This window comes from Rhinoraja longicauda, chromosome 16, assembly GCF_053455715.1.
Source record: "Rhinoraja longicauda isolate Sanriku21f chromosome 16, sRhiLon1.1, whole genome shotgun sequence".
Classification (NCBI taxonomy): domain Eukaryota; kingdom Metazoa; phylum Chordata; class Chondrichthyes; order Rajiformes; family Arhynchobatidae; genus Rhinoraja; species Rhinoraja longicauda.
The window spans coordinates 28,364,586-28,391,405 of NC_135968.1; the positions used below are offsets into that span (position 1 = coordinate 28,364,586).

At 44.5% G+C, this 26,820-nt stretch overlaps 1 protein-coding gene across 5 annotated transcripts in view; it reads right to left on the reverse strand.

The window, feature by feature from the left end:
* Positions 1 to 414: 414 nt before the first annotated feature.
* The window catches only part of LOC144600947 (factor VII-activating protease-like), a 33,553-nt gene continuing 7,147 nt past the window's right edge, over positions 415 to 26,820 (reverse strand). For 3 of the 5 annotated variants that reach the window (XR_013548205.1, XM_078412843.1, XM_078412841.1), the window contains 3 exons: positions 15,596 to 15,767; positions 6,805 to 6,934; positions 415 to 506 (listed from right to left, as the gene is read on the reverse strand). Coding sequence is in view for 3 of the 5 variants with exons in the window: in XM_078412843.1 (XP_078268969.1) it covers positions 6,928 to 6,934; positions 15,596 to 15,767 (179 nt within the window). In the remaining 2 variants the exon portion in view is untranslated. Of the gene's footprint in view, positions 507 to 2,021; positions 2,132 to 6,804; positions 6,935 to 15,595; positions 15,768 to 19,427; positions 19,627 to 26,820 lie in introns of those variants that run through there. The other 2 variants (XM_078412842.1, XR_013548206.1) reach the window with 2 other exon arrangements.

The following is a 26,820-nucleotide window of genomic DNA, read 5'->3' on the forward strand; positions in this document are numbered from 1 at the left end:
ACACTTAGACAGATAGGTATCGGAAAGATTTAAGAGGGATATGGCCAAAATAAAGGCAATTAGGACTAGCTCAAGTGGGTCATCTTGATTGGCAAGCACAAGTTGGGCCGAAGGGCCTGTTTCTGTGCAATATGATGCTAATGACTCCATTGTGGTTCGAGAACATTATTCAGATGGAGACATATTGCTGCGTAGCATTTGAGAAATCAAGTAACAAACGAAAAGGAACCATATTCTTTCAAATTTCATAGAGAAAAATGAATAAATCATGAGGAAATCCAGAGGGGAGAGTTTAATTTTAAGTGAAGGTGTTTGTTTGGGATCAAATTTCACAATATTTATTTTATTGAATATGTTCTCTTATCCTGCTAAGGAGCATGGTAACAATGGTATAAACACCAGGTTTATCTTTCATTCCATGCCCATGTCCATGTCCTCAGCTGATGATGCCATACTAGATAGCGGGCTCCATTTGTCACACAAGATGATGGTCCTCCAGAATCACCCTGTCAGAGAGAAATATTTCAGAATTAGTGCAAAACATTCACGAATAATCACTACTTTTTCCAAAAACATGTTTCTTGCAATTTATGTATTAAGAGTTCAAGTGAATAGAAGAAAGTGGCCACAATTGCATGTGCTTTAATTGAGTTACCAGGTCCTGCTTTTAATTTATTTTGGAAAACTATATGGTGGAAAAATGAGTCTAGCGCAAATGAAAATGTCACTAAAAAGTCACAAAATGTCCCTACCAACAAGTGCAATGACACACCGAGTTAAGCTGATTAAGGGCGGCACAGTGGAGCAGCAGTAGAGTTGCTGTCGTATAGCACCAGAGACTCAGGTTCGATCCTGACTAGGGGAAACTGTCTTTACGGAGGTTCAAAACTATGTGGGGTTTTTCTGGGTGCTCACCGGAGCACTCCCACACTCCAAAGACATGCAAGTTTGTAGGTTAATGGGTTCGGTAATATTGCCAATTGTCCCTAATGCGTAGGATAGTGCTAGTGTACAGGGATCGCTGGTCGGCGTGGACTCGGTGGACCAAAGGACCTGTTTCCACGCTGTGTCTCTTAAAGATGTTCAACTGCATAGCATTGAGATTATTCGGAGTTCTTCAAAGACTATATTGTACTTAGAGTTGATCTCATCTGGGTTGTTTTTCCTATATACCCTATGTACATACATAGGGTATGTACAATAACATTACATAACCTTGTAATGTTATATTAACAAGGTTAATATAATTAGTCCTTGTAAATTTGAGTACCATGTTTATGGCTGCTATTCATATTCCAGCACCACTTCTAGGAAATTCACATTTATGAATATCAGCTAAATAAATAATTTGACACTTCGATGAAGTGGCCTCACAGTAAAATAGCTACCCTGATAGTCAATGCCAAGGACTATATGTAATTAATAGTCTCTTGGGTCAGGTACTTCGGTGCAATGTAAAAGGAGATTTAAAGAATATTCCTGGCTTCAAGCCTTGGATGATGAAAATGATAAGGTCCAAATGGATAGCAACAAATTAAGTTAAAAAAACCAATTGCTAGTTCCAGAGTAGGTGTTTATTACCATGCAGGAAGAGATTGGAGTAAATTGTCATGATTGAAAAAACCTGTTTCTTGATCCTTCAAGTTCTCTCAGAGATCTGGTCACATTTATCAGTCTACTCTGTGGTGTTAATAAGTACCGAGACCAGATGACAGCTTCATTGCTGTAAGTTTCCTTGTCCATTGAGAGGCCTCACGTAAACCACATCAAACCACTTCACGAAGACAAACGAGCCTGTTTGCTGCTGCTTGCAAAACTAGATTGGCTTCGAGAAAGGGAACATCCTGGTTTACAAAGGGTGGTATCGCTGCCACATCTGGATTACAGATGCAAGCTGACAAGCCACATTTTGAACGCTTTGATAAATGAATGTGCCAGTGTGTTGGCAGAATGAAAGAAATCTAAAGAACATCTCATTAACATATCTCACAGGCATCGACTGATTTTCTGTCCAAATATCCTGCACACATCATATTCTCTCCCAATACATTTCCATAAACCTCTGGTGCCGTACAGTTGCTCCTGCTTATTAGTTTAACCATGCCTTCCATTAATTGATTAGGATATTTCCCTGTAATAAAATGAAAAATCATAGGTGTATATTCTTTTCTAAAGGGTATGTAATTGCGTCAGATATTTACTTGAAGTTGAAGTTGCCTTTATCACTCCCTCTGGCAACGAATTCCATTTACACACACCACCCTCTACGTGAAAAAGGTTGTCCATCAGGATCCTATAAAATCTTTCCCCTCCCACCTTAAACCTTTGCCCTCTAGAGTCATTGAGTCATAGAGTCATTCGGCATGGAAATTGGACCAACCTGTCCATGCCATCCAAGTTGGCCATGTGCATTCGTTCCCTTTGCTCTTGTTGACCCATATCCCTCAAAGCCTTTCCTATTGTATACCTATCTCTGGTTTTCTATTCCCTTACTCTGGGAAAAAACAGTGGCTACTCACCTTATCAATGCCCCTCATGATTTTTATGTATCACCGTATAACAACCCCCCAGACCCAATACACCCTGCCTCTTTATAAAACTCAAACCAACCAGACCCGGTAATATATATTTTTTTGTATCTTTGCTGGAAAATAATATCCTTCCTACAGCAAGGCAATGGGAATTGTACACAGTACTTCAGGTGAGGCCTTAACAATGTCCTGTACAACTTTAACATGACATCCCAATCCCAACCCCTGTACTCAATGCACTGACCCATGAAGATAACCACACCAAACACTTTCTTCACCACTCTGTCTACCCGTTTTGTCTATTTCATAGAACTATGTACCTCCTATTCCTATTTTCATTAGCACATGGCACTAGAGACCACGACTCCTGACGTCTATTATAAACCTACTGACTCCCATAGCTATCTGGACTACACTTCTTCCCACCCTGCCCCCTGCAAAGACTAACTCCTTCTTTAATTAATGCAAATCTATCAGTAAAAAGGTAATGGCTACCTTCGTAAAATAATGTAGTTCTTCTGGTGAAAGTACTTCCGCAGAGCTGTGTGTAGGAAGTGCCAAGTTATAGACCATGTAATGATGATTGACTCACAACTGTGTCTCAGCAAAGGTGATAGAGGAGAGTAAGATAATTATTATTAATGCAGTTTCTAATAACCAAAGTCCAAGAAAATAAATGGAGATTTGTAAGTGCCAAGCGGGAAGCAATGCATAAAAATTACATTGTTTTTAAAAAAATGATGGTAACCTTTTTAAGTTGTACTTGACCTAATAGGTTCAGCTGGAATGATTGTGTGAAGAATTCCTCTTTCAGCTCAACAGGGACAGATTAATATGGCTCAGCACTCAGCCCCTTTTAGCTGGAAGTGCAAACAAAAATGAAATTCAAAATGACTCAGTCCAAGAATTTCATCCAGAGTGTGGTGTTTTAAACTATTATCCGCATTAATGATTGACACTTAGTACAACCACTGCATAAAGGAGACACAACAAAATATATTTATCTAGCGCAGTGACATGCTTTGCGTGTTCCTATGGATTAAAAAAGATGAAGCATTAGCAATTCACGTTATCAGAACATTGAAATACCTAATTGAGTCCCTCCCCATCCAGATATTTTACATTCAGTTCCAGGAGGAATATAGTCCTCCGCCAATCTTATTGTTTTAACACTGCGGGTTTCTTCGGCACAGGGACCTCCAAGTTTAAGTTAAGCTGGAAGAAGTGATAATTCCATTAGGAATAAAAGCTCATTTTGCAGATGAAAATCACCAATATTCGCTGATATCGTTGTACGCTTCGGCGTTTGCTTGATAGGATTCATGGACAATATCTGTTCAACATCAAAAATTGTTCCCTCTCTCCTCTGCACATGAGTTCTGCCAACTGCTACTGTCAGCATTGATGCTGTAACACTTTAAAAGGTAGTTGATTAATTCTGGAAATACACACTTGATGGTCTTGTTCAAATAATTTCTCCTGTAACTCCATGCATGCATGTAATTTAATGTGATCAATGTAACTTTAGTTTCTATCATTTTCCCCTTGATTTCATTTACTGACTTTGATGCTAATTGATTGATTTGCAATGAAGTGAATGATTGGATATATCCTCTGTTCATTATTACTTCCACTTAATGCATTGAGATTATAACTTGGGAAAGGGCACTTTTCAATTTCATTATAAAAGTGGGAAGGTTGGCACAGTGGCACAGCTGGTAAAGTTGCTGCCTTACAGCACCAGAGACAGGGTTAGATCCTATCCTGTCTTTGGGTGCTGTCTGTCTGGAGTTTGCACCTTCTTCCTGTGACTGCATAGATTTCCTGTGGGTGCACTGGTTTCAGGATTCAGGATTCAGGATATCTTTATTTGTCATCCAAAAAACAAGTCTTTTGGACGAGATTTCGTCACCCACAGTCCAACAATAAGAGCAATAAAATAAGCAAATTACACAACCCCAACCAACACAAAACACACAACAAAAAAAAGAAACATCCATCACAGTGAGTCTCCTCCAGTCACCTCCTCACTGTGATGGAAGGCCAGAATGTCTTTTCTCTTCCCCTGTCGTCTTCTCCCGCGGTCAGGCTGTTGAGGTTGCCACGTTCCAGGCCGCGCCACATCCCAAAGACATGCGGGCTTGTAGGTTAATTGGGGTCTGTAAACTGGCCCCTGTATGCAGGATGTGAATGTGGGATAACGTAGAACTAGTGTGAACTGGTGATTGATGGACTTGGTGGGCCAAAGGGCCAGTTTCAAAACTTTGCATCTCTAAATTATATAACTTTAAATTATCTATAAACATGGTGAACTGGTATGGCTTGTAGCTACTAAAAGCAACTTGATATTCTCTTAAACCTTGTTGTCACCAACAAACAAAGCAAGACAAGTTGCAGAAAGTGGAGGATAAAAGAAACAAACTGTTGGAGAGCAAGTCATCGGACCCCTCTTGAGACTCTGAAGGATCCAAACTGCAAAACATCACCTAGTCATGTTCTCCAAAAATGCTGCTTGACTGGAAGGTGGTTGTGAAACCGCTGTACTCCTTCTAATACGATACAATACGATAGAACTTTATTTATCTCAGGAGGGAAATTGATCTGCCAAGATACGTGATACATTAAATTAAACAAGATACGTGAAACATGAAATTAAAGTGACGAGGGAAAAGGATTGGGGATGTGCAAAGATTGAGGAGGGAGGGGGGCGAGGGGAGTCAGTCTACCCCACGACAGAAGGGGGAGGAGATGTACAGTTTGATAGCCACGGGGAAGGAGGATCTCCTGTGGCGTCCTGTCCTGCATCTTGGTGGAACCAGTCTGTTGCTGAAAGTACTCCTCAGATTGACCAGTGTGTCATGGTGGGGGTGAGCTGTATTGCCCAAAATGCTGATTGAATTTCCAGAATTTAGATCCTGATGGTGAATTTTACTCCAAAGACGTACAGGTATGTAGGTTAATTGGCTGGGTAAATGTAAAAATTGTCCCTAGTGGGTGTAGGATAGTGTTAATGTACGGGGATCGCTGGGCGGCACGGACTTGGAGGGCCGAAAAGGCCTGTTTCCGGCTGTATATATATGATATGATATGATATGAGCTGATCAGCACCATTTTGATTCTACCTGCCATTAGCTTACACCAAGTAGTGATTACTGCAGATAACCAACCTACCAGCATATCTTAAGTATTTGGGAGGAAACCAGAAAACCCAAATAAAACCCAGGTGATCACAGAGAGAACAGAGAAGACTGCAGTCACATAAGTCCATAAATTCATAAATTCATGTGATAGGAGCAAAATTAGGCCATTTGGCCCATCAAGTCTACTCTGCCAAGATCAGCATCCAACCTGGGCCAGCATTGGCTGCTGGACCACTGTGACTTATGAAATGTTAAAACAAAATTTGTTCAAAATCCTCTCATCCTGCTTTGCTCAGCACGTTGACTGTTGCAGGAAAATTGGGACTCTCTCCACACTGGACTGTGCCAATGGTGCTGAGATACCCAGGTCATTGCAGGCAGCTTCCTTCAAGGCTGGCACCACTACTTCATTATTGGTTACTAATCCAGGGGTAATAGAAACTGCTTCTATGAACCACCATGCAAAACAACACATGAGAGTGCCTGATACAAGACAAGAATTCCTTTGGCCTCAATACAATTTAAAATTTGTTGGAGGTAATGAAAACAATATGTTCACAGTTTGACACTGAGATGCCTTTTTAGACTTTATCAGAGAGTCCTCTGGTACCCCTTTCCTTTCTATATTTGGAATGGGCTGTCTATTGTTATAGGGTCATAGAGTCAGGTCCTTGGGCCCAACTTGCCCACACTGACCAACAAGTCTCTTCTACACTCGTCCCACCTGCCTGTGTTTGGCCCATATCCCTCTAAACCTGTCCTATCCATGTACCTGTCCAAATGTTTCTTAAACGTTGTGATACTACCTGCCTCAACTACCTCCTCCAGCAGCTCGGTCTACACACCCCCCACCTCTATGTGAAAAAGTTACCCCTCAGGTTCCTATTAAATCTTTCCCCCTCACCTTAAAACCTATGGTCACTGGTTCTTGATTCCTCTGCTCTGGGCAAGGGACTCTGTGCGTCTACCCGATCTATTCCTCTTATGATTTTGTATTGTCTTGGATATTTTGCAAACTTTTCAATACATAAGGCACATATCCATCAGGAATACAGTGCGCTGCTGTAAGGACCCAACATCGATAGACTAAACTTCCTCCACATATGTGTCTGCTCAAACAGATGGAGACTTACCAAGGGTTTTCATTAACATCGGTGTCTTCACCATAATATATTCTGAGCGAGATCATCGGTTCCTCATTCCTGGCATTGTGCCGAGTTATTTTATATTCAAATTCTTTATCAGAAATCAGTTTTTCAGAACCTGTAACAGATTAAGATTTGCATGCAAACTCCCTTGTCGATGTGATTGGATACAGTGATACTATTACCACATTTAAATGCAGGTCTTAATTAAAAGAAAAATATATCAAAATATTTGACAGTTATTTCTTTTAGTATTGACATACATTTATTTTTTTTTCTCTTATCTCACAATTCAAATTACTAGATACTTTGATTTTTCCTTGCTGAGAAACATCATATAAACAATTAAGATTAGACAGTTTAGAGTGTGGAAAATATATGAAAACTGCTTAGCCTATTTTGCTCTCAGTTGTACTGGAATCTTAACTGGCTCTCAGCTGGGAAATACATGAACAGGTATAGTTGGAGTCCGAAATAGAGAAAAATATATACATAGATGGTTGCAGTAAAGTAATGAATCAGAGTGAGTAATCCCACCTAATGGAGTCAAACACTTCCTGTTGTGCAGCCAAGTGTAGTTAATCAGTCTGAAACTTTTACATGTTGTCAGCAACTCAGTCAGACAAAAAGAGGGAAGCCAATGATGTGTTTTAGAAAGCAAGAGAAAATGAACAAAGTGAATAGGTAGTGGGAGATTCCAGCAGGAAAGTGTTAGGATTACAAACTGCAAGTGGAACACTCTTGCCGTGTTTCATAAGCTGTCAAGTGAGAACAAACATGGCAGAAGTAGCTTCAGCTTCAGCTTAGTTTAGGTTATTATCGTCACATGTACCGAGGTACAGTGAAAACCATTTGTTTTTGTGCTATCCATTCAAAGAAAAGACTATATTTGAATACAATCAAGCCATCCACAGTGCACAGATAAAGGATAAAGGGTGCAACATTTGTGCAAGATCTAACATTGAAATAGTATTGTAATAACTCTTCCAGTTATTTACTCTTTCAAGCTTTAAGAACATCACGATGGAAAGAGCATAGGGTAGACCATCATCTCATATCAGATGAAGCAGTCAGGGTGGAAATTAGTAATGAAAACACTATGTTGCATGGCCGATAAGGAAAATAATGTTCCTGCCTCATCAAGTTTATAGAAAACTAGACCAAGTGGACCCATTGGGCCCAAACCTGCAGGTTTCTTTGATTGTGTGAAACAACATGGTGATTAAGAGCAGTTTGGTATTTTTGTCAATGCAATGTGTTACTAATGTGGTGACATGCCCAGCAGGCCAGGACATGTGATTGCAAGAGAATCAAAAAGACAACAGCAAAAATGGCCAGTTCTGCCACAAGCAGAAAGAAAGAACATGTTCGACAATTTGGTTGAGTTTTCTAACTCTAGATATAAGTCATTTTTCTTTTTGTATATTTGTGTCTGTTGAACAATATTAATGCAAATGGAAAGGCAGAAGGGAAAATCGGAAGTGTCGGTATTACAGTATAGCAAAGGGGATTACAGAGGCATGAGGCAGGAGCTGGCCAAAATTGACTGGAAGGAGGCCCTAGCAGGGAAGACGGTAGAACAGCAATGGCAGGTATTCCTGGGAATAATGCAGAGGTTGCAAGATCAATTTATTCCAAAGAGGTGGAAAGACTCTAAGGGGAGTAAGAGACACCTGTGGCTGACAAGGGAAGTCAGGGACAGCATAAAAATTAAGGAGAGGAAGTATAACATAGCAAAGAAGAGTGGGAAGACAGAGGATTGGGACTCTTTTAAAGAGCAACAAAAGTTAACTAAAAAGGCAATACGGGGAGAAAAGATGAGGTACGAGGGTAAACTAGCCAATAATATAAAGGAGGATAGCAAAAGTTTTTTTAGGTACGTGAAGAGGAAAAAAATAGTCAAGGCAAATGTGGGTCCCTTGAAGACAGAAGCAGGGGAATTTATTATGGGGAACAAAGAAATGGCAGACGAGTTAAACCGTTACTTTGGATCTGTCTTCACTGAGGAAGATACACACAATCTCCCAAATGTTCTAGGGGCCGGAGAACCTAGGGTGATGGAGGAACTGAAGGAAATCCACATTAGGCAGGAAATGGTTTTGGGTAGACTGATGGGACTGAAGGCTGATAAATCCCCAGGGCCTGATGGCCTGCATCCCAGGGAACTTAAGGAGGTGGCTCTAGAAATAGTGGAAGCATTGGAGATCATTTTTCAATGTTCTATAGATTCAGGATCAGTTCCTGTGGATTGGAGGATAGCAAATGTTATCCCACTTTTTAAGAAAGGAGGGAGAGAGAAAACGGGTAATTATAGACCAGTTAGTCTGACATCAGTGGTGGGGAAGATGCTGGAGTCAATTATAAAAGATGAAATTGCTGAGCATTTGGATAGCAGTAACAGGATCATTCCGAGTCAGCATGGATTTACAAAGGGGAAATCATGCTTGACAAATCTACTGGAATTTTTTGAGGATGTAACTAGGAAAATTGACAGGGGAGAGTCAGTGGATGTGGTGTACCTCGACTTTCAGAAAGCCTTCGACAAGGTCCCACATAGGAGATTAGTGGGCAAAATTAGGGCACATTGTATTGGGGGTAGGGTACTGACATGGATAGAAAATTGGTTGACAGACAGAAAGCAAAGAGTGGGGATAAATGGGTCCCTTTCAGAATGGCAGGCAGTGACCAGTGGGGTACCGCAAGGTTCGGTGCTGGGACCCCAGCTATTTACGATATACATTAATGACTTAGACGAAGGGATTAAAAGTACCATTAGCAAATTTGCAGATGATACTAAGCTGGGGGGTAGTGTGAATTGTGAGGAAGATGCAATAAGGCTGCAGGGTGACTTGGACAGGTTGTGTGAGTGGGCGGATACATGGCAGATGCAGTTTAATGTAGATAAGTGTGAGGTTATTCACTTTGGAAGTAAGAATAGAAAGGCAGATTATTATCTGAATGGTGTCAAGTTAGGAGGAGGGGGAGTTCAACGAGATCTGGGTGTCCTAGTGCATCAGTCAATGAAAGGAAGCATGCAGGTACAGCAGGCAGTGAAGAAAGCCAATGGAATGTTGGCCTTCGTAACAAGAGGAGTTGAGTATAGGAGCAAAGAGGTCCTTCTACAGTTGTACCGGGCCCTGGAGTACTGTGTGCAGTTTTGGTCTCCAAATTTGAGGAAGGATATTATTGCTATGGAGGGCGTGCAGCGTAGGTTCACTAGGTTAATTCCCGGAATGGCGGGACTGTCGTATGTTAAAAGGCTGGAGCGATTGGGCTTGTATACACTGGAATTTAGAAGGATGAGGGGGGATCTTATTGAAACATATAAGACAATTAGGGGATTGGACACATTAGAGGCAGGAAACATGTTCCCAATGTTGGGGGAGTCCAGAACAAGGGGCCACAGTTTAAGAATAAGGGGTAGGCCATTTAGAACGGAGATGAGGAAGAACTTTTTCAGTCAGAGAGTGGTGAAGGTGTGGAATTCTCTGCCTCAGAAGGCAGTGGAGGCCAGTTCGTTGGATGCTTTCAAGAGAGAGCTGGATAGAGCTCTTAAGGATAGCGGAGTGAGGGGGTATGGGGAGAAGGCAGGAACGGGGTACTGATTGAGTGATCAGCCATGATCGCATTGAATGGCGGTGCTGGCTCGAAGGGCTGAATGGCCTTCTCCTGCACCTATTGTCTATTGTCTATTGTCTATTGTAATATTACAGTAGAAACAAGGAACTGAAAATGCTGGTAAAACAAAAAAGCACAATGTGCTGGAGTAGCTTCGCAGGTCAGGCAACATCCCTGGAGAACACGAATAGGTGTTTTTTCATGTCGGGACCCTTCTTCAGACTGTCTGAAGAGGGTCCTGACCTGAAACATCACCCATCCACATTCTCCAAGGATGTTGTTTGACCAATTGAGTTACACCAGCACTTTGTGTTCTTTTTATATTGTTCACAACACAGTCTGAATAAGGGGCCCAATACTGACTAGCTAATTGATTTATTGCATCGTATGGGAGGCGCATTCCTAATCTCGTTGTACCTCTGTACAATGACAATAAAGATATTTTGTATTGTATTGTATTGAAACATCATCTTCCTTCCATTTCCTCCACAGTTGCTGCCTGACCCGCTGGGTTTCTCCAGCAGTCTGTTATTAACAACACAGCAGACAAACAAAGGAGATTAACCGTCCCATGATGGCTACACCCTTTGCTCTGATAGAGAAATCGCCTTGGTCCAACAAGCAGGGATTTTTCAAGTCAGGCATTGCCGCTGTTTGCTGTCAATGGCTTTTATCAATAGGTGAAGGATTTCTCATTAAGGACTGCAAACATGTTTGGAGAGAAGGATAACCAGAGGTTTAATGTAACATTAAAACCTAAATTTTTGAAGAACGTGCGGGAACAAAGAAACTTACTCAAATTTATTCAAAACTTTGAAGATGGTGGGAAAAGCTTATGCAGCTGCTAAATAAAAACAGGATTCTTGCAAAAGTCAGGCAATTGGTTATTCTAAGCTCTTGTAAATCAGTGGTTCGAACTTAAAGTGGAACATTAGGCTTTGACTAGGAAATAGCCATGAAGACTTATTTTGCCTAAAAACCTAATTGGTTTCCTCATGTCCCGCAGGGAAGGAAACCTCACATCCGTGCATCTGACTTCAATTCCACACCACACCATTTACCCTCTCAGTCCTCAGGGCAATTGTAGAATACTACACAGCAAGCCACAACCACACCCTGAGAGGAAAAATAACTGCCGATTCTCCAGGCATTATTCACATGCTCTGCAATTTCATCTCATGCCTGTTAAACTCTGTAGATAAGTCTGGATTTTCCAATTGGTTCCACCGGATTAATAAGTGCCAGTCAGGCAGAACAGATTGCAAAACTCTGCCGACATTTTGCCAATCCCATTTTCTGCTCCTGCTTCTGATGGACACAGACAGCAGGTCCGTCTTTTTTTTCTGGTAGCTGCGTATGAATGATGCTCGCGGTTGTAAGGTGCCCTTCACGTCTTTTTGAGGACATCACAAAGCGTCTTACAACCAACAAAGTACTCTCAACAAGTTGTTATGTAGGAAACGCAGCACCTCGGTCGTGAAGATTATTAAAGTTGAGATGGACTATAGCATCATATCTCCCATTGTCCATCAGTGCTTCAACTTGCACTGTTTCAACATCATTCTCAAGAAGATTGAAAGAAGGAATTTATAAATCCAGCATCAGAAAGATCTTTGCTCAATACTCTTTCTTCTCTTTAGCTGTTGTCATCGATTTTGACGTTGACTTGTTTACAATTGTCATTCTCCTCCCATGCTCCCACTGCCATTGGCAATTTGACTGGCATTGTGAAATCCTCTTTCTGTTTGCTTTTTTGAAGAGGAGGGTATGCGAATGGAGAGATGCCAGGCTGAAAACACAGCAGCAGAAGTGCTCGAAGTGCTGCCATTTTAGTATAAACATATGGAAAGATATAACAAATTACCGGAGGTTGTTGAATTCAATATTGAGACCCACGAGTTCTTTACCTCACTCCCACTCTAATTAGTGCGGTACAGTGGAGCAGGTAGTAGATCTGCTGTCTCACAGTGCCAGGATTGATCCTGACCTGGGGCGCTGTCTGTGTGGAGTTTGCACATTCTCCCTGTGACCACGTGAATTTCGTCCGGGTGCTCCTGTTTCCTTCTGCATCCCAAAGACGTGTAGATTTGTAGGTTTATTGGCTCCTGTAAACTGCCCCTAATTGGACTAATTTATCTGTGGTTTCCTCCTCTCTGGTGGTAATTTTCTTTAAGTCCTGCTCTCTTATCCTCCCAGCTGCAAAATATTTTTGAATACTAGACATACACTATAACTATTCTCAATCTGCACCAAATGTGACCCAGTTTCCAACATCTGCTGCGGAGAGGTGAAGTGGGGGCAAAGCTACTCGATCAAAGTTCAAAGCTTGAAAACCAGCCCAGGGGCCTGATTCCTTCCTACAAAATCTCAAGGGCTCGTCCGTCAGATTAGTGCTTCCTCTGTCTGATGCTCATCTTTTCTGAGTGATGGTTTGTGCTGATGATGATGATGGTGATGGTGATGGTGATGATTATTGTCATGTGTACCTAGGGAGAGTGAAATTCTTTGCTTGGCATACTATACACAAGGTATGCAAATAATCGCCACGTATAGGGCAGTGACAAAGTTACAAAGTATTCATTATAGTCCCTTTGTTCTCTTGGCACCCCAGCCCCCCTCCCCACACCCCCACTCTCCCCACACCACCATCAGCAAGTCTGAACTACTGTGTCCAAATTAAATGCTCAATCAGCAACCTAACATCTTTGGATAACTCGATGTGTAATCATGATAGAGCTCGCTATCTTGTACAGAAGGAATTCAGTCAAATCCCAGTGCTATACAAAGCCTGGAAATCTTAAACAATGCTTAATTAACGATATTAGCATAAACAATAATTTTAAATGTTATGAACCACATTAAGTGTGAATCACCGATTATTATTGGATAAACCTGCCCACCTTTCAATAAAATTAATTTTTCCAGTGAAGTGGATGCATAAGGGGGCTTTAGTAGTGTGCCAAGAGACACTAGGAGAAGAGTTGAAAAACCTGTAATAATCATTATGAAAATGAGCATATTGCGCTGTATCCCAAATGCATTATTAATGCCATTTTTTAATTCTTTTGCACTGCAGGACCATCCAGCTTTGTAACAACCACTGAAATAGCGATAAAAGCACTCCTCGTGAAATGGGCCACTTTATGCTTCAGGAGCAATAAACCGACAGGGAGAACTAATCTTTCAGTGAAGTAAAAGGCGCTTACCATGGTAATCATTCTTTATTTCATCCGCTGTGATGATAGGGTTCTCCGCTTCTGTAGTTGATTGACCCTATTTCCCACCCAGGTAGTTTAATAAAGAAGAGGTGAAGGAATCATGAACCAGCAAGTGAAGGCAGAATGAGCTCTGACTACATTCACTGCTGAATAAGGTTGGCTTGGGAACAGATACATTTTTATACTGTTTTGCGGCAATGCAATAGCCGGAGAGATGGAATGTTTAATAAACATGTAAGGTTTTAATGATGTAGGAAGGAACAGCAGATGCTGGTTTGTACTGAAGATAGACACAACGCGCTGGAGAAACTCAATGGGTCAGGTTGCTGGAGAAATAGGATTGGTGACGTTTCAGGCCAGAACCCTTCTCCAATCTGATCTGAGTACGGTTTTAATGATCATGTTTATGAGGTTACATTATTTTATCTTTAGCATACTGTACTTTCTGGTTACCTGCCTAAATAACTAGGAATAATGGTTTGAAATTAAAAATAACTCAATAGCTCAGTGGTGATTTATGTTTTATCATTTGCAAGAATCAAAATTGCACATTACGAAGACAAATAAAATAATGGAAACCAAGCAGCATGGGAAGAGAAAAAAGGGGAGACATTGGGGAAACTGTCGGAATATTTGAAGATAAAAGAATGTGTTTAAATAGCAAGGCTGAGCTCGAGGTTTCCGATGGACGGAACAGAGTGGCTGAGTGACTTGCTGTCCTGTAGTGGAAGGAATGGGGCAAAACAAGTGGCCGCAGGTTGGACGAGGGCTGGAGGATGCTGCTCATGTGTTGAGACTGGAAAAATACATGGAGATAGGGCATGGCAAGACCATGAAGGCCCTGAGCTGCCATCAGGTAACTGAACCATCCTATCAACAAATAGAGTGCTGTCCTGAGCTACCATCTACCTCATTGGAGACCTTTGGGCTAGCTTTAATCAGACTTTATTGGACTTTATCTTGCACTATGTCCTCCTCATGACATACAAAGCCCTCCATAACCTGGCCTCATCCTACCTGACTGACCTCCTCCACAGACACACTCCCACCCGTACCCTCCGCTCTGCTGCTGCTAACCTCCTGTCCCCCCCCACCATCCAGACCAAACTCAGATCCTGGGGGGACAGGGCTTTCTCCATCGCTGCTCCCACACTCTGGAACTCACTACCCCAAACCGTCAGAGACTCCTCCTCACTCACCACATTCAAAACATCACTGAAGTCTCATCTGTTCAGCACTGCCTTCAACCACTGACCGTCACCTCACCTTCTTTTTCCTTTTCTCTTCGTTTACTCATTTATCTATTTATTTTCTTTTATGTTTTAGTAAACCCTGTAAAGCGTCTTTGAGTGTTAGAAAAGCGCTATATAAATGTAATGCATTATTATTATTATTACTAAACATTGTTTCCTTTATTCTGTATCTGTACGCTTGATTGTGTTCGTGTATAGTCTTTCCACTGACTATACTGGACTTTACTGGACTTTATCTTGCACTATACGTTATTCCTTTCATCTGTATACTGTGGATGGCTCGATTGTAATCATGTGTAGTCTTTCCGCTGATTGGATAGCACGCAACAAAAAGCTGTTCGCTGTACCTCGGTGCACGTGACAATAAACTGAACAAAACTAAATTTGGAATGACAATGAGAATTTTGAGAGAAGTCATCAAGGTCCTTGGATCCTGTGCTGCTGGCAAAAGATGGGCGTTATTGAAGGCTAGGTAACATGTTTCACCATGTTGGATGAGATTATGTCTATAGGGTGCTGAGGCAGCGAGACCTCTGAGGAGGTTCTCAATTCTCTTCTACATTTAAGTGTGCAAATCTTCAATGAATATGTCCTGAAAAGTCGACATGCAGATGAAGGTGATCAAAATTTTCAACTGAGTGAAAATTACTGCACTAGACATCTAAATCTCACCATTCACAACAGTCTTACCTGCAGTAGTTATGTTCTTCAAATTCACTTCCATTATTTTGCATCTGGAGAATCATTTGTGGCGACAGAATTATGTGGGAATTCCAATATAGACATCTCTTTCCATGTCTGGCATGGCTTGCATGTCCTTGGTATGTGGACTCATTATCTTCTTTGCAGCAGTCATCGATTCCTGGAGAAGGTAAATCATAGATTACCCAAATTATACTGAAATAGGAGGTTTTGAGTTTGTGCCTAATCTCTTGCAGAGAAAAGCATATATGGTCCCGGGTATGTTTGTTTGTTCAGCACGGTGTAAGTTCCAGCCATCATAGGAATCTCCATGAGAGAACCTAATCAATGCAAGGATGACCCTTTTCAACTGTTCCTACTGGACCCATTGCCCACCTTTCTGCAAAGCCCCTTGACATAAGCTAGCTGTATCAATGAGACACCACGACAGAGTGGCACTTCACCTTATGTTTTCCTCTTCTACCTGCAGTCTCTTGTGCCTCCATCTATTCCACATTATGACTTGGTAGCAAATCATCCAGGAGTGTTCATGGAAGTGGCATGCAACAACATCACTCCATCCACAGTAAGGACTTGGTCAAACAATTAAGGATCCAAATTTCTGGTCTTTTCTTCATTGACTACTCGTGGAAACCTCCAGTCTACTCCCTAAATAATGTTTCAGTTCTTGACCCTGAAAACAACTTCTGGCAGTTGTCCTGTCCACCTTCAAAAAATGTTACATCCCCTCCACTGACAACAATATTTCCAGTTTAATCCCTTGTTACAGCCTACAGTTCCTTCTTGTATCAACAGAGTGGTGGTGCTGCCAACATTGGCTCTCAAAGTAAAAAGTCTGGGCACATGGCGGGGTTGTCAAGAAGGCAGGTGTGAACTCTCTCTCTGCTCCACCCAAATTTAAGACCAACCCCTTTATCTTCCAAGTTCATGCAGCCCCTGACACTGAAACAAAGAATCAAAATAGGCCCTGAAGAAGAATCGCTACCCAAAACATGGTCTTTCCACTTGTCCACAGATGTCTTGTCAAGATCTCAGCATTGACAGTTTGATGAGTATCCTCATTAAAGAAACTCCTTTAGAGTAACAACAGTAAACACTGAAGCCAACTAACCTACAAACATGTCTTTGAAGTGTGGGAGGAAACCGGAGCACTCGGGGAAAACACATGCGATAACAGGGAGAACGTGCAAACTCCTTACAGACAGCACCCACAGTCAGGATCGAACCCATGTCTCTGGTGCTGTAACACAGCAAATCTACCGCTGTACCATTGTGCCATGATGGAAACCTTCTTGAGCCCTTGAATACCAAGAGGAAAGGAAAAGGAAGCTCAGAACTCCCAAACATAGATGTGGTAGTGAGCATAAAAAAGACGTATTTTTTTAGCACCTACCATGACTTCAACTTATACCAAAGTGGTGACACCCAATGAAAAACATGCAAAAAAACCCGACGAAGATGAGGAAGCAAGTAAGCAAACTCCAACAAGCAATTTCGCAATATTAATTGAATAATCTTTTTTTTTAATGATATTAACATACGTAGGCATGAATATGGTCGTCAGTCAGAACTATTTCGTATACTAGAAGGCATAGGTTTAAGGCGAGAGGGGCAAAGTTTAAAGGTTTTAGTTTAGTTTAGAGATACAGTGCGGAAACAGGCCCTTTCGGCCCACCGGGTCCGTGCCAACCAGCGATCCCCGCACACTAACACTATCCTACACACACCAGGGACAATTTTTACATTTACCAAGCCAATTAACCTACATACCTGTACGTAGTGTGGGAGGAAACCGAAGTTCTCGGAGAAAACCCATGCAGGTCACGGGGAGAACGTACAAACTCCATACAGACAGCACAGCACCCGTAGTTGGGATCGAACCCGTGTCTCCGGCGCTGCATTCGCTGTAAGGCAGCAACTCTACCGCTGTGCCACCTTCCCTGCCCCTGCAGGGAATTGGCTGGATTGAAGGCTTCTTCACGGTTCAGGCATTTATAGACATCATTCTACCCCTTAGAAATCCTCCTGCCTCTGTCAGAATGCCCCCCTTGAACAGAAGCCCTCTCTCCTACAGGTGACATGACTCACCAATCTCTTAATAAACCTATGAACATGCTCTCTTCCCTCAAGAAGCTGGTCGAGGGAACAGTACTCTCCAGTTGCTGGTGCTGGTGACTTTAAGGACTGCCTAATGAGTTCTCGGATGTGCATTGAAGATTTAGAAGCAGTGAGAAATCCAACTAATAATGCCCGTAAGATAGTGGTCTTACAAGAGAAACAGGAAGCACTATTCTTTTCACCAGCAGCAACAAATCCTGCAAGCTGTTAAGAGCTTTGTGAAACAGCATATGGGGAGCTATGTAATAACAGTCAAAAATCAACAGAAGGTTTTCATTAGTTCACTAGTCTTAGGAGCAGAATTAGGCCATTTGGCCCATCGAGCTTGGTGGCTTCTATTTTCTATTTTAGACCATTACCTCCACTAATATAGCGCTCCTCCTGCACTGTACTGAAACGATAACCTGATTTGTTTTTTTGCACAGGATCTTGGAGGTCTCAAGCTACAACCTTCTGCCTCAGATGTGTGAGAACTACCAACTGAGCCTTGGCTGGTGGAAGATGAACCTCGCCAGGCAGTCATCATCTTTGTTAGTTGACTTTTCCAAATATTAATTGCAACACCCAAAAAACGCATACGAATTAGAAGCAGATGAAAGACCTTCATCCCATCGAGTCTGTTCTGACAGTTATCCTTTCCCATGCATCTTCTGCTTATTGACACTGATCCAAATCTGCCGTAAAAATATTCAAAGGGACCTTGAGAAAGAGAACTCCAAAGACCCACGATCGATGGGTGAAAAATATTCACTTCATCTCTATTTTAAATGAGTAACTATGTATTTTTAAACAGTGACCCCAGTTCTACATTGCTACATCAAGTTTGCTGATGACACTGTGGTGGTGGGCCGGATCTCCAACAACGATGAGAAGGCCTACCGGGAGGAGGTGGCTGATCTGGCACTCTGGTGTCAGGACAATAGCCTCCTCTTGAATGTCACTAAAACAAAGGAGCTGATTGTGGACTTCAGAAGGGCTAAACATCCAAGGACGTACACGCCACTGGAGATAAATGGGTCTATTGTGGATAGGGTGAGCAGTTTCAAATACTTGGGAGTCCGCATCGCAGAGGATCTGACGTGGGCAACGCACATTGCCGCACTGGTGGGTAAGGCTAAGCAGCGCCTTTACCACCTTAGACAACTGAGGAAATTCAGAGTGTCGTGAGGATCCTTCATTGCTTTTACTCTGGGGCTGTAGAGAGCATCCTGTCCGGCAACATTACAGTCTGGTTTGGGAACAGCTCTGCCCAGGACAGGATGGCCCTGCAGAGAGTAGTGCGTTCGGCAGAACGCACCATGGGAACTACACTCGTCCCCCTGCAGGACCTGTACATCAGGAGGTGCAGATCCAGAGCAAGCAAGATCATGAGGGACCCCTGCCACCCCAGCAACGGACTGTTCCAGCCGCTACGATCAGGCAAACATCTCCGCTGTCACGCTGTGAAAACGGAGAGGATGAGACGGAGCTTCTTCCCACAGGCCATCAGGACTGTCAACTTTTATAACCCCAGAGACTAAATTTTTGTCGACACTTTTTGTGCTATGTTTAGTAACTTATTAACTTTATTTATATGCTGTAACTGTAATTCTTTTTGTGCACAACCCGCAGGCATTGCCACTTTCATTTCACTGCACATCGAGTATGTGTATGTGACAAATAAATTTGACTTGACTTGACTTGACTTGACTGATGACCTTACCTATTTCACAGAGCCCTCCCCGGAATAACTGGACAGATGCACTTGAACGCTGTGTTGTTCTCTCTTTGCATGCATGTTCCTCCATTACGGCATGGATTTGGATCACAAATAGCAGTTAAAAAGCAAAACATTTCGAAACAGAATCAGAAACAGAATCAGAATCAGAATCAGAATCAGAATAACCTATATTGTCATCCAAAAAAACAAATATTTTGGACGTGCAATTTACAACATTCTCAAAAATGTTTGCCAAATTGCAAAGTATTTAATTTACTGTGTATTTATAAATGCTAATCCCTTTTTACCATAGAATGACCAGAGACTGACCATAGAATGACCAGAGACTGACCATAGAATGACCAGAGGACGGCACGGTGGCGCAGCGGTAGAGTTGCTGCCTTACCACGAATGCAGCGCCGGAAACTCAGGTTCGATTCTGACTACGGGCGCCATCTGTACGGAGTTTGTACGATCTCCCCGTGACCTGCGTGGGTTTTCTCCGAGATCTTCGGTTTCCTCCCACACTCCAAAGACGTACAGGTATGTAGGTTAATTGACTGGGTAAATGTGAAAATTGTCCCTGGTGTGTGTAGGATAGTGTTAATGTGCGGGGATCACTGGGCGGCACGGACTTGGTGGGCCGAAAGGGCCTGTTTCCAAGCTGTAGAATCTAAATCTAAAAAATCTAAACCCTACTTTGCATTGTGAAGCAGCATCTATTGAGCAAATGGCCCACTCGGTCATCTATTGGTTCACTTATGGCGAGTCGTAGGCGAAGTACGTTGAGGTAGACGTTTATTGTAACATTACCAACCGTGACAATCAACGCACCAAACGACAGACAACCATAAATCTTACTGTCTCCTTCGGAGGACTAAACGAGACTGTCCAGTTCCTTTACCTGCGCACCACCTCACCTCTTCTACCAATCAGAGGGTTCGATGGTCTGGACCAATCCCTGTGTCCCTACATGACCCCCCCCCCAGAACTCTCGGTGCGGTACCGGGCAGGTGCCCGGACCACCCGACCGGAGCGGGTGCGGAGAGGAGAGGGGGGCCCTGCCGGGGGTGGGGACGGGGAAACCGGCACCGCGGGAGGAGGGGAAACTGCCGGAGCCGGAGGCGGCAGTGGCAAGGAGACCGGGGGAAGCGGAGTCCCGAACGGGGGCAGCGAGGGGGAAAACTGCTGTACGGGAGCCGCGGCCGGAGGGCGGCCCCGGCGAGGAGGTTGAGACGCTGTGACGGGCTGTGGGTCCAAATAGGCGGGCTTGAGGCGGGACACCGAGACGACCTCTTGTCGTGTACCCACTTCCAACGTGAAGGTGACTGTGCTTCTCTTCACTACCCTGAACGGACCCTGGTAAACTGGCCGGAACGGGGGATGGTGGGCATCGATGCGCCGGAAAACGAACTCGCAGTCGCCCAAAGCCGGCGGGACGTGTGAAGGGGGATCCCCGTGACGAGAAGCAGGGACCGGGGCCAGGGAGCCCACCCGCGCTCGGAGTGAAGCTAAGAGTGCTGTCATGGAGGGAGGGGGGGTGGAACATTGGGGGAGAACGTCGCCTGGTACCCGCAGGGGCGAGCCATAGACCAGGTCTGCCGAGGAAGCTCCGAGATCGTGCTTCGAAGCCGTGCGGACACCCAGGAGAACCCATGGGAGCTGGTCAGCCCAGTCAGGGCCGGACAGGCGGGCCGTGAGTGAGGCTTTAAGCTGCCTGTGGAACCGTTCCACCATCCCGTTGGCCTGGGGGTGATAGGCGGTGGTTTGCTGTAATCGGGACCCGCACAGCTGAGTCAGAGCCACCCACAGGGATGATGTGAATTGGGCGCCCCGGTCGGTAGTGATGACGTCCGGGACGTCGAAACGGGCAATCCAATTTAGTGTCAGAGCCCGCGCGCAGGAGGCTGCTGAGATGTCGGACAACGGGAGCGCCTCTGGCCACCGGGTGAACCGCTCGACTACCGTGAGGAGGTGGGTGTAGCCCCTGGAATGGGGTAACGGGCCGACGAGATCCACATGGATGTGGAGGAATCGGACTGCGGACACCGTGAACTGCTGGACGGGGGGCCGAGTGTGCCGGTGTACCTTGGAGGTTTGGCACGGAATGCAGGAGCGGGCCCAAGCGGCCACCTGCCTCCGCACCCCGTGCCAGACAAATCGAGCCGCAATCAGAGCCGAAGTGGCCCGTATGGACGGATGTGCCAGGCCGTGAATAGTGTCAAAAACCTGGCGCCTCATGGAAGTGGGTACTACCGGGCGGGTGCGCGGCAGGGAAACGTCGCACCAGAGTTTAGTACGCGTGGGACCACAGGCTACCTGTGCCAACCGCAACCCCGAGGTGGTGTGGGGGTACAGGGAGGGGGTGTCTTCCAGGCGCTGAGCCTCAGCGAGCTCCTGGAAATCCACCCCGGAACTTACCTCGGCAACCGGGGAAACCGCCGGTCTAGACAGGGCATCCGCCACGGCGTTTAGTTTTCCCGCAATGTGCCGAACGTCGGTGGTAAATTCCAATACGTAAGTGAGGTGTCTCTGCTGGCGGGCCGACCACGGATCGGAAACCTTCGAAAAAGCAAACGTCAGTGGCTTGTGGTCAGTGAAAGCCACGAAAAAGCGACCCTCTAAAAAATAGCGAAAATGACGGATGGCCAGGTAGAGGGCCAGGAGTTCCCGATCAAAGGCACTGTAAGCTATCTCGGGGCGAGTGAGCTGGCGGCTGAAAAAGGCCAAAGGGTGCCAGAGGCCGTTAACCTGCTGTTCTAAGACGCCCCCCACCGCCACGCCAGAGGCATCGACGGTGAGGGCGGTGGGGGCAGAGGAGCGCGGGTGGACGAGCATGGTGGCGTTCGCGAGGGCCAGCTTGGCCGCCGCGAAAGCCGCGTCGGCAGCAGGGGACCACACGAGCTCGGTGGGGTTACCCGCGAGGCATTGGAAAAGGGGGCGCATGATCCGGGCTGCCGCCGGGACGAAGCGGTGGTAAAAATTCACCATGCCTACAAACTCTTGTAACCCTTTGATAGTGTCGGGGCGGGGGGAAGGAGCGGATAGCAGCCACCTTCTCGGGCAAGGGAACGGCACCAGCCTGTGTGATCCGATGACCCAGGAAATCTACTGAGGATAGTCCGAATTGGCATTTGGACGGGTGTAGGATCAGACCGTGGTCCTGCAACCTTTGGAATATGGAGCGCAGGTGGGACCGGTGTTCGTGAGCCGACCGACTTGCCACGAGAATATTGTCCAGATGTATGAATACAAAAGGCATACCCCGACCCACATGATCCATGAGGCGTTGAAACGCTTGGGCGGCGTTTTTGAGGCCGAAAGGCATCCGCAGCCACTCAAAAAGCCCGAACGGGGTGATCGTGGCGGTCTTAGGGATGTCTGCAGGGCGAACCGGGATCTGGTGATACCCTCGGACTAAGTCCAGTTTTGAGAAAACCGTGGCACCCTCTAGGCTGGCAGAAAAATCCTGAGGCGAACATGAGGCATTTGGTGTGTTCTCCCGCTAGAGTCATCATCTCCGTCATGAGGACCGACGGCGGTCGGTCCCCGAGCTCAGGTAAGTGCAGGAGTGTGCTGGCCCGCTGTTGTTGGCTGCGCCCGAAGGTTTTCAGCAGCAGCGACTTGAGGCCCGCATACTTGTCGGTTTCTGGCGGGTCGGTGACGTACTGTGCGACCCGTGCGGACGTTTCCGACGGCAGGACGCTCAGTAGGTGGTAGAACCTGGTCGCGTCCTCCTGTATTCCCCGGAGGTGGAACTGTGCCTCCGCTTGGGCGAACCACAGGCGTGGTTGGTGGGCCCAGAACGGGGGGAGATGAACGCCGACTGCGTTTGGCGTCGATGCCTCCCGATGGGACATCTTGGTGATCTGTGATCACGTCGGGGTCACCACTATGGCGAGTCGTAGGCGAAGTACGTTGAGGTAGACGTTTATTGTAATATTAACAACCAACGCACCAAACGACAGACAACCATAAATCTTACTGTCTCCTTCGGAGGACTAAACGAGACTGCCCAGTTCCTTTACCTGCGCACCACCTCACCTCTTCTACCAATCAGAGGGTTCGATGGTCTGGACCAGTCCCTGTGTCCCTACACACTTGAATATTACTGAAGACAGCTTCAGGCATTAAACGAGTGGCTGAGATCTCATCTCCATGTTTCTTTCCAGTGACAGATTTTGCAAAGCGAAGGAGGCATCAGTAAATTGAATTCCATCTGCATGGATCATTAAAATGTCATGCACACGTACTGAAAACAATCAAATAGACCAGTGACATGCTGGCTTGGTCCAGTGGGCTGAACGGCAGGGCAATTTTAGATTTAGATTTAGATTTAGAGATACAGCGCGGAAACAGGCCCTTCGTCCCACCGAATCCGTGCTGCCCAGCGATCCCTGCACATTAACACTATCCTACACACACTAGGGACATTTTTTACATTTACCCAGTCAATTAACCTACATACCTGTACGTCTTTGGAGTGTGGGAGGAAACCGAAGATCTCGGAGAAAGCCCACGCAGGTCACGGGGAGAACGTACAAACTCCGTACAGACGGCGCCCGTAGTCAGGATCGAACCTGAGTCTCCGGCGCTGCATTCGCTGTAAGGCAGCAACTCTACCGCTGCGCCACCGTGCAACATCAATTGTGCTACTGTTATACATATCCCTGGTTCAAACATACTTGGGTGTTTAGACCAGTTCTGACAATTGCGAATAGGCAGGGCATTTAGATTTGGAAGGAGTACAGTGTAGATCTGCTAAGATGATATCTGGACCCCACATGTTATACTAAGAGGTGGAATTATTAAAAATGGGGTTATACTTACAGGGATTTAGAAAGTTAACGCATGATTTGGTTTTTGCAACACTGTGGTTTCGTTCACTTAGAATCATTGATAATCAGTTTTATTTGTATATATTTTATTGTTTTTGCTGTCACAGCAAGTAAGAATTTCATTATTGTGGTTCATATGGGTGGCGCGGTGGCGCAGCGGTAGAGCTGCTGCCTTACAGCGAATGCAGCGCCGGAGACTCAGGTTCGATCCTGACTACGGGTGCCGTCTGTACGGAGTTTGTACGTTCTCCCCGTGACCTGTGTGGGTTTTCTCCGAGATCTTCGGTTTCCTCCCACACTCCAGACATACAGGTTTGTAGGTTAATTGGCTGTGCAAATGTAAAAATTGTCCCTAGTGGGTGTAGGATAGTGGTAATGTGCGGGGATCGCTGGGCGGCACGGACCCGGTGGGCCGAAGGGCCTGTTTCTGCGCTGTATCTCTAAATCTAAAAATAAATAAAAATATGCGATGCAGATAACAAATAAATATTCTCCATTCTTGATTTTCTTACTATTTTCAAGGTAGTAAATTGAACTGATAGGATAGATGGAATGAAACTATATTCATGCATATATACACAGTTACAAGGAAAAGATGAGCCTGTAGTGCTGACTGGATGGTAGAACAGAATATTCTTGAACTTTCTAAATGTCCACAAATTGCATTCCCCTCAGGTAATGAATTATCCGTAATTGACTACATTAGACTACCTATTATGTTAAGCTTTAGAATCTTCACTACACAGCAAAGCAACATCAGAAGATCGACTACTGTTATAATGTACCATCACTAATGCCTGATATCTCTTCTGCCAAAAGCACTTGGGGTGATATTAAATGCAGGTTGGTGCAAAAAAAAGAGATGAGATGGAGCGTTGGAGTAGCAGGTCCACGCTTCATTGACAGTAAGAGAGGCAGCAGTCACTCAATACATCACTTCCAGCCATTTATGTGAAACAGCAGCATGCAGGGGAAGTTCTACTTTGCTTGAGAAGAGCTGTCATATCTGAAACAGAGTTGATATCTCGCCTTCATGGAGCTGTCCAATTACCATCTTCCACCTTTCATCCCGATAAAATCTGTGGCTCCTCTTATTTCATAGACTAGTTTTCCTTACAGAGTCCCCCTGTGTAAAACACACTGAGAACACGTATTTAAACGGGCTAATCTGCATGAATTTGTTCAAAGTTTGCGTCTCATCTGTCACATATGAGACATTACATGAACATTGCCAATCCCATCTCAGCTTTTACTGAATTGAGAAATGGTCTTCCCCTATTTCTTTTAACTGTGCGCATAGTTTGTGGTTTTTAGAATAAGATCTGGTTCCTTTCAAACTCTCAAAATAATCAGCAGTGGAAATGTGAGCCTTGCCCTCAAATTATTGGGCTGGAGGCAGATTCAAGTCAGAATTGGCACTGTCGAGTGAGCGGTGTAGTCTGGAATGGTCTCTAAATCTATAACAGACTTGGGATGAGAAGCATCAAGAGTTAGGAAGGTTACATTCCCAAGATGTGGCTCAGTTTACCCTCAAATCTGTTTCATGTCACTTCTGGTTGCTTCAGTCTTCGACTGTTACGATGTCAAAAGTAACACCAACCCACTCCTGGCCCCAGTTCTAACTCCTAAATTATCTTAAAATGCCACGGGAGTTCCAGCATTTATTTTGCTAACAAATGGATGTGGAAGATTAAAAATTGTATTTAAGTACACGTACATTTATAAATCCTGAAACGTAGCCTTAATTTTAAGAAGCAAAATAGAGATTATACATTCTGGCAAGTTTCCAGTCAGAAGCAACAGCTTACCATTGGTACATGTTGGAGGCTGATAAGGATGTCTGCATTTACATTTATAATAAGGAGGCACAATTATGATGAGGCAGTCTATGGCTGCATGGGTTATTCTTACAAGGGTCATTCTCTGAAACAGAATATATTAAACATGCTGACAGTTATCTTTTATTTGAACAGAGACCAACTAAATATATATTTTTCCTCATGTGATTTTGCGGTTCAGTCATTTTAAAGCTTCCAAAATTAATCCCGTGCTGTTTCACTACTTCTTTGTAAGCATCCAAAATAATAAAAGTCTAAAAGTTGTTGGCAACATGGGAGAGAGAAGTGGATGCAGTTTGATTTTTAATTAACCTGGCACAGGAGCTAATGTTCTTGACCCAGTGTGGTAGTTAGCGAGATTTGTATCAAGGGCAGAATACTTACTTAAGGCCCAAGAGTAGGATTTCCTTGTGTCACAAATCCAGCATTTACGCTGAATTTTACACCCTGTAACATTTTCGGGCTGTGGGCCCCACAGGATTGCAAGGTCAATGAAAGGTCATCTCACTTTTGCACCAGGTAGGTACACCATACAGTTACTCCACATTTCCTGCATCCAGCTGTTTATTTATGCTGAAATCTCCAGTGTTGCAAATTCAGTCATAAAGACTCAATCTTGTTCATACAGTCATATAGTGTGGAAACAGGCCCTTCGATCCAACTTGCCCACACCGACCAACATGTCCCATCTACACTGCCTGCGTTTGGCCCATATCATTC